Source organism: Beta vulgaris, chromosome 2 (genome assembly GCF_026745355.1).
Source record: "Beta vulgaris subsp. vulgaris cultivar EL10 chromosome 2, EL10.2, whole genome shotgun sequence".
Classification (NCBI taxonomy): domain Eukaryota; kingdom Viridiplantae; phylum Streptophyta; class Magnoliopsida; order Caryophyllales; family Amaranthaceae; genus Beta; species Beta vulgaris.
Genome location: NC_079203.1, coordinates 26,037,718 through 26,045,154, shown reverse-complemented (window position 1 = coordinate 26,045,154; position 7,437 = coordinate 26,037,718). Strand labels below are relative to the sequence as shown.

Here is a 7,437-nt window from a genome sequence, read left to right as displayed (position 1 = left end):
CCTCAAATTCTTTTAACAGCTTGATCAGTTCGTCTTCGATCTTGGAATCTTGGACAGACCCAATTTTCAGCGTCATCTCTGGACGTATTTCATCCAAACAAATTTCAGCCGGCACTTCTACTAGCTCCGGTTGTTCTAGTCCGATTCCCATGATGGCCATTACTTCTTCTGACGAAGCCTTTTCTTCTTTGATGGCCACGCACTTCCTCTTCTTGCTCGGCAGGAGGATGGACGGCTTACTCATTTGAGGGGCCTTCGTCTGAGTTCTTTCCACTTCGTTCTTTAACTCACTTATCTGGCCCTTCACCATCTCGGTCGGTCCTCCATCTATTGCCTTTGGCTGTTCTTTTTTTTCTCCCTTCCATGATGAAGGTTTTAGAGTGGTGAAGTAGCATTCTCTTGCTACTTACTGATCTCCATATAGGGATCCAGTCTTCCTCCATCACACTCAAACTTCATTAACATCAGATGAGTTACAATAACAGCTTTGATGTGGTTCAAGGTGGGTCGCCCGAGAATGACGTTGTAAGCCGTCAAATCTCGTACCACCAAGAACTTAACAAACAATGTTCTGGAGGCCTCTTTGTCTCCCACCCTAACAGGCAAGGTGACAGTTCCCATAGGGTGGATTATTCCTCCTCCAAACCCTATGATGGGATGGTGAACTGGGACCAAGTCATTCTCCTTGAACTTTAGTCTGGACAAATAATCTGCACTGATGATATTGGTCGAACTCCTTGTATCAATCAGGATCCTTCTCACTCTCAGGTTTGCAATTTTCATTTCCACAACCAAAGGGTCTTCATGGGGGGTTCTTATCTTCCTACGATCCAGCTCGCTGACGACTACCTTAGGGAAGGGGTCAGACTCTGCCTGATTGGTGAGCATGATCTGGCCGAGTTCCCTTAAGTAATTCTTATATCCCCGATTGGTTGGTCCTCCTGCTGCAAACCCTCCAGATATGACAAGCACTACATCTTCGTCAGTGCTTTCGCTTTCTTTTCTTCGGTTCTTACGGTCATCCCGCTTCTGAAACTTTCTTCCTCCTTGAGAAAGATATGAATTCATCTTCCCCTTACCAGCCAAATCCTCCAAAGCTTTCTTCAGATGTTTGCATTCATCTGTTTCATGACCACAATCTTTATGAAAGTGGCAATGTTTACTTTTATTTTTTTTTTCTATAGGGAGTTTTCATTTCAGCTAGTGCCTTTACCGCATGCTGATCTTTTATCTCCATAAGAATGGAATATTGATCTTTGCTGAATTCTATAGGCTCTACTGATGTTGCTGGTTCACTTCTTTTGCTTCTCTTGGATGAGGTTGTCATTGAAGTCAATGCCCAGTTTTCAGCTTTCTTGGGATTGTTCTTTTTTGGATGAACTGCTTCTTCAGTCTTTTTTGTTTCAGGATGCTTTGCTTCTGCGCATACCTCCTTAGCATGGATAAATGCCTCTGCCTCCCGAAGGGATTCGGTCAGAGTGGTAATCTTCTTTTTCACCAGTTCCAATTTGCAACTTCCTGGCCTTAGACCCCTGATGAAGGCGTCAAAAGCTACTCATGCGTTTAGATCCTGAATCTGCAATGCTTCACTAGTAGAAAAAGGTCGATTTGCGTCGGACCTGGGACCCCTATCATCGTCGGACTTGGGTCCGACGGCACAGGTGTCGACGCAGATAACCTACAACTGATCTGCGTCGTATGCGGAAACAACGCAGATGTTTCGGCTATTTGCGTCGCACGTTGTATATGGTGCGACGCAAATTGGTCTTCCCAGCCCCAGAGGAGAAAATATGTGTGTCGCACATTGCTTATTTGCGTCGCACATAGGGATAGGTGCGACGCACATTGCTAATCCCAGCCCAGCCTGGATGGGAGGGGCAACGTGCGTCGCACATTGTGCAACATCTGTGTCGCACCTTTTGCCATGTGCGACGCAGATGTATGGTTCTTTTTTTCATTCATTTCAGCTTTTTTTGTTGGTTTATTTACATATTACTGAAATCTGATGATTCAAAACTAAACAAACATTCATATTAACAGTTGTGAGGGGGAAATTCGGCAGAGTCCGACGGCAAAGGTCTCGACGCAAATGACCCAGAACAGATCTGCGTCGTATGCGGAAACGACGCAGATGGTTGAGCTATTTGCGTCGCACCTTGTTTTGGTGCGACGCACAATACCCTCCCCAGGCTAGCCTGGGATGGCAGGGAAATGTGCGTCACACATTGCCTGGGTGCAACGCACATTACCAATGTGCGATGCATTCATATTAATAATTGTTAGGGGAAAATTCGACAGAGTCTCCTTTGTAATATGGATAAGCCAAGAAATCGTTGGGAATATATATATATATATATATATATATATATATATATATATCAAAACCTGTTTTAATACATCTCAAATGATCTCAAGCAAGCAACCAATGTTGCAATACTCAACGAATAATGTACAACTACTACACTAACAAGTTACTTGGCCTTTTCTTCCCCCACGAGATGTTTAAAGTATTCCGCAAAATGGTCTTTGAGTTCGTTGATATCTTCTATGGTGTATGGCTCAATGCTTGAAGGAAAATCCTATAAATATGTTAACTTAGTTAATAAACTTTAAAATTATATAAGTAAAGCAACGAATTTACAACATATATATACCTCCTTCAAATCATCTGACTCAAAGAGAAAGCGGACGATTAGAAACATGTATCTCATGACGAAATAGCCGCATTCATCTCCTCCCGTTTGTTGAGCACACTACACCACATTTGAATACACATATTAGAATCGAAAAATTAAGAAATATTAAATAGAACTATAAAATGCATAATACAAAACCATAAGAGTTTACCTTCATAGGTATCCAAGACAATTTTGTTGCTTTTTTGATACCTTCAAGGCGCGTGAATGATGTATATGCACTAAGTACAAAAAAAAATTAACAATAAAAGAATTACTACAAACATTTATAAATTATATAAAATATCATAAAATACATGTAAGAATTATAAGAATTATTAACTTACGTATGCATTGGTTCCTTAATAGCTAACTTTCTATCTCTCCTAAGCGAATCACATACATATACGGTCTTTTTGGATAGAGAAAGAACGAGAAGAATCCAATGTTGCCTAAAGCATGCAACAAAATGTGATGTTCAACATATACTTTAACTACAAGTTCGTATATAAAGATAAAACAAAGTAAAAATTAGGTTAACCAACATACTTTTCAATGTACGGAAACATGATCTATGTCATCTCTCGATTGGCTTTCATTGACCTTTGCATGTAGTTGATCGCGACATCTGGTTCAGTGCGTAGCATGGTCTCCGAAATCAAACTAGGACACATGAAACCAATATTTGAATCTCCATTCAGCTCATTCTCATCTGACAAGTACCTACACTCCAAATATTTATAGTTAGACCAATAATAATAATTAATATCAATTTTGATTAGTTTAGAGTTTGAGAAATCTCACATCATAAATACTTGCAAAATGGATACATTAAGCCATTCTCCCGTCAAAAGTTGGAAAACATCTTGTCGGGAGAGAATGATCATCTGATCAGTAGTATAGTTGAAGTAGAACTCCGACTAACTTCGATACTAAAAGGCTCATCTGCTGGTTTTTTGCAAAACATTTGATGCATATCCTTGACAGAATCAGACATATCCTCATGTGACAACTCAATCAATGGATCTACATGTCTATGTGCAGACTCATCGGTGCAAGGAGCATTAGCAACTGTTTTCTTTTTCTTCTTCTTCGTCGCACTTTCTTTAGGTATATGTTCCTAATTCAAATCGACTTCTTTTTAATTCATATTATATATAAATTAAAGATTATTTGGTATATATAAATCAATATTTCTAAGCATATACATTTAGATTTCTTATTATACTAAATCATAATACTAAACATAAGTTACCTGATTATCTGAGAGTAAAAATACCAACTCTTTTGGCCATTCTAAGACAGAACCCACAGCTTCCCACATGCGACGCACTTGAGGGGACGCAAATCGTCCTTTTTCTACTAGTGCTTCTAGGTTAAACCTCTTCACAAAAATTCTTAAGGCTTCCTTTGGTCCTTGGATGACCTTCCCCAAATGCATGATGGTTTTCTGTTCCTGCCGATTTCCTACGAAATGACCGGTGAACAAAATACTAAGCTCTGTGAAATTGTTCACGGAGTTAGGAGGAAGGTTATTGAACCATTTTTACGCTACTCCTTCTAAAGTAGCTGGGAAATTCTTACACCAAGTAGCATCATCAACTCCTTGGACATATACCTGATGTTTGTATGCTGATAGATGATCGTCTGGATCAGTAGTTCCGTCAAAGGGTTCTATCGTAAGCAGCTTAACCTTTGGGTATGGGGGAGACTCCATGATTCTAGCCTAGAATAGAGTCGGCCAGTTAATCTTGAGTGCCCCAGCATGACCCTCAGTGGGTATGTGCTCCCGACGATATTCCTTTAACATAGGATTAGAGGAGGTGTTAGCTTGGACTTGGCGTATATACACCATAGGTTGCAATACGATTTTTTCTTGCCTTAGCTGGACAGCTAAAGGTCTTTGACTTCTTCCTTCAGTTCTGGATGGCAGCCTTAATGTAGGATCCTTCATATAAAGGGTAGATCCTGATGCTGAGCGCTGAAGAGCAGCTGCCTTCTTAGCCTCCAGGTACTCTCTAGCATCCGTCTCCATTTTGTGACCGTTGGGAGGTATATTATCTTCAGGTTGGACCACCAACTTCCAATCCATATTCCCCCGTGGCTCGCTGACCACCAGCTGCTTTCCTTTTGACACTCGCTTGGACACTTCCTGTCGAGGAGGCCGGCTTGTCCCTGGACGACCCTCCTGAAACAGCCCCCTGGGTGGGCTACAGCGGCCGGGTCTGAACTGACATGGAAGAACAGCATGTTGTTCTTGATTTGCTCCTCCATGACAGCAGCCATCCTGGTCTAGAAGTCGTTCAGGACAGTTTCCAAATGGGCAGCTGTCACTGGATGCTCAGGATTCTCTTGAATGATGGGCTCCCTACTTCGTCCAGAGTGGTTGACAACAGCAGGGGGCCTATCTCTTCCCCTCGGTGGCCTTTCATCGCCCACCGTGTCCTCCACCTGGATCTCAAAACTTCGATTTCTAGCAACATTAGATGAGTGACAATCAGTCATTGTTACGTCTCCCCACAGACGGCGCCAAATGTTACGTAGTGCTAGACTCGTAAATTAATACTACTATCCCCAACAGTAGGTTCTAAATAGGAGACCTGTGAAACAATGTTTGAACCCAAAACCCAAACCTGAGCTCCGCCTTCAGACCTACAAAAAGGGACCCACCCTGGAGGTAGAGATGTAAATGGATTGGGTTCGGGGCGGGTGGAGTATCACCCGCATCCATCACCCGCTACCATTCGCACCACCCGATCCATCCATCACCCGGAAAAATCACCACCCGAATCCATCCATCCATTTACTTCCGGGTGAACGGATGGATCGGGTTATAATCGGGTGAAATTACCTCAAAATAATGCTAACCATGAAATTTCAGAAAAATAAAGTTTCAACCGACAAACATAGATCCACAACCACAATTCAAATTAAGTTCAAAATCACAGTAATTCGCATACAGAAATTAGGAAAATTAGGTTGGGCATTGGGCTTTTAGATTTGGACATTTAGCTGGGCCTTGAGATTGGACCTAAAAAATGTGTTTTTTTTTTAAATAAACGGGTGATGGGTCGGATTAACGGGTCGGGTGATGGATGAATATTGTCCACCCGAATCCGATCCATCACCCGCATCCGTTAATCCATCACTCATTCACCATCCGGTTAAACCGGGTTTTTCACTCGTCCATTAAGACAGATGGACCGGGTGACCGGATGGTCCACTAGATATTGCCATCTCTACCTGAAGGTTTGGGTGGTATTTTCCCCTCCGAAGCTTAAGTCAGGTGTCAGGAGTAGAAAGGAAACTTTTAGAGAGAGAGATCGAATTTATGGCAGAATAACAGTACAATGTCTTGAAAAACGTACCTTTCTCCTGATTACAAGGACTATTTATAGTGTCTGAAAAGACTGATGTACCTTGATGTCACCCTCATTTGGGAGCATCTCATTGGCTAAGCAGTAGTATTATGACACATGGCAATCATTGATTGGAGTGTACACATCATCCATTCTATAAAGATGTTCTTAGCTTTTACTAGGCCTAAGTACAAGTTGGGCCAGAAGGGGCCTGATACAACCTTCTTTATTCAGAAAGGTGTACTTTAGGCCATGCACCTTTCTGGACCATGTACTTTACTGCAGTAGCAAAGTGCCACGTGTAGGGTGGCGATGGAGCCATGTGTCTCCTTTATAGCCGTTAATATTTTAGGCTACAACAGTTAGGTTTAGTGCTTCTTCCCCTAATACCACCTATTGGTAAATATATTACTAGGAAGTAGAATTGACCTATAACAGAAAACAAAAAGGTATAACCTTTCGCTCAATATTAAGATCTATAGCTAAAGCATAGTATCTGAGGTTGCATCAATCGGGGATACACGACAGAAATTCATAATGCATTGGTTGATTGTATCATTAACCATTTCTCTTTTTTGTGAGGAACTTATCATGAATCTATTGGATTATGTCGCTTCTGTTATTGCTGCTGGATTGTTGTATTCGATTATTATTCTTCTTGCTTTCTTCTTGACACAAGTACGGCGATTTTTGTTTTCAAGTGTTTTGAGATATATTAGACACAAAAACCTGATTGATTAATATAAGAATATAAACTAAAATCATTTTTTCCTTCCTTGCACCTCAGTAATTATCTATTGTAGCTCAATTGTACCTTTATAGAGGATGAATATATGACTATTGAGAAAAATGTTTCATAGTCTTCTATTTTTCGATTTCTCCAATGTTCTAACTTTAATGTTAAGTACAATATGTAAAGTGATAGTGCAAAGTGATAATTTTATGCCTTCACAATTTAGTCTACATTTATAATATGTGATATATTACATAGTAATTAATTTTGTGTTAGGTTCCTAAGATTTATAAGATGTACAGACGACAAAGTTTCTAAGCCAAAACTCTCACGTTTTTTACATTTTATGTGAATGGTGTTAGCAAAGTATTACATAGATTAGATTGGATACATGTTATGAAGTATGTGATTTTGGAGTGTCTCAAGCACCTAGCAGAATATAATATTCATTGGATTTATGATGTTCCTTTTTTAATGGTTACGCATGAGGGGAACTCTTAATATATAATTTACAAGGATAGAATTTAAAGTACGAAAATTACACGTTTTAATGAAAAAAATAAGAATTAGCTAAATGCCAAACATTGAGAATCCAATATGCATTCATGTTTGCTTCTCTATAGATATGATGAATCTGCGGCTGTTAAATGTAGAAAGTAATGATCAGATA

At 40.2% G+C, this 7,437-nt stretch overlaps 1 protein-coding gene across 1 annotated transcript; it reads right to left on the bottom strand.

The window, feature by feature from the left end:
- Window positions 1-402: 402 nt before the first annotated feature.
- LOC130590479 (uncharacterized) lies at window positions 403-4,767 on the bottom strand. The gene is made up of 4 exons (XM_057392930.1): window positions 4,556-4,767; window positions 3,279-3,398; window positions 1,214-1,532; window positions 403-1,101 (listed from the first exon to the last, which is right to left on the bottom strand). The coding sequence occupies exons 1-4, from the start codon at window positions 4,765-4,767 to the stop codon at window positions 403-405; spliced, it is 1,350 nt and encodes a 449-aa protein (XP_057248913.1).
- Between the last annotated feature and the right edge of the window lie 2,670 nt (window positions 4,768-7,437).

What these genes read in the sequence shown, in the direction of transcription:
- LOC130590479 (XM_057392930.1), bottom strand. Translation starts at nt 4,767, where the DNA reads ATGGATTGGAAGTTGGTGGTCCAACCTGAAGATAATATACCTCCCAAC. An exon ending in GCGATCAACTACATGCAAAG is followed by an intron (nt 1,533 to 3,278) that starts GTCAATGAAAGC and finishes CGCCTTCATCAG; the next exon opens with GGGTCTAAGGCCAGGAAGTT. An exon ending in AGATAAAAGATCAGCATGCG is followed by an intron (nt 1,102 to 1,213) that starts GTAAAGGCACTA and finishes AAACATCTGAAG; the next exon opens with AAAGCTTTGGAGGATTTGGC.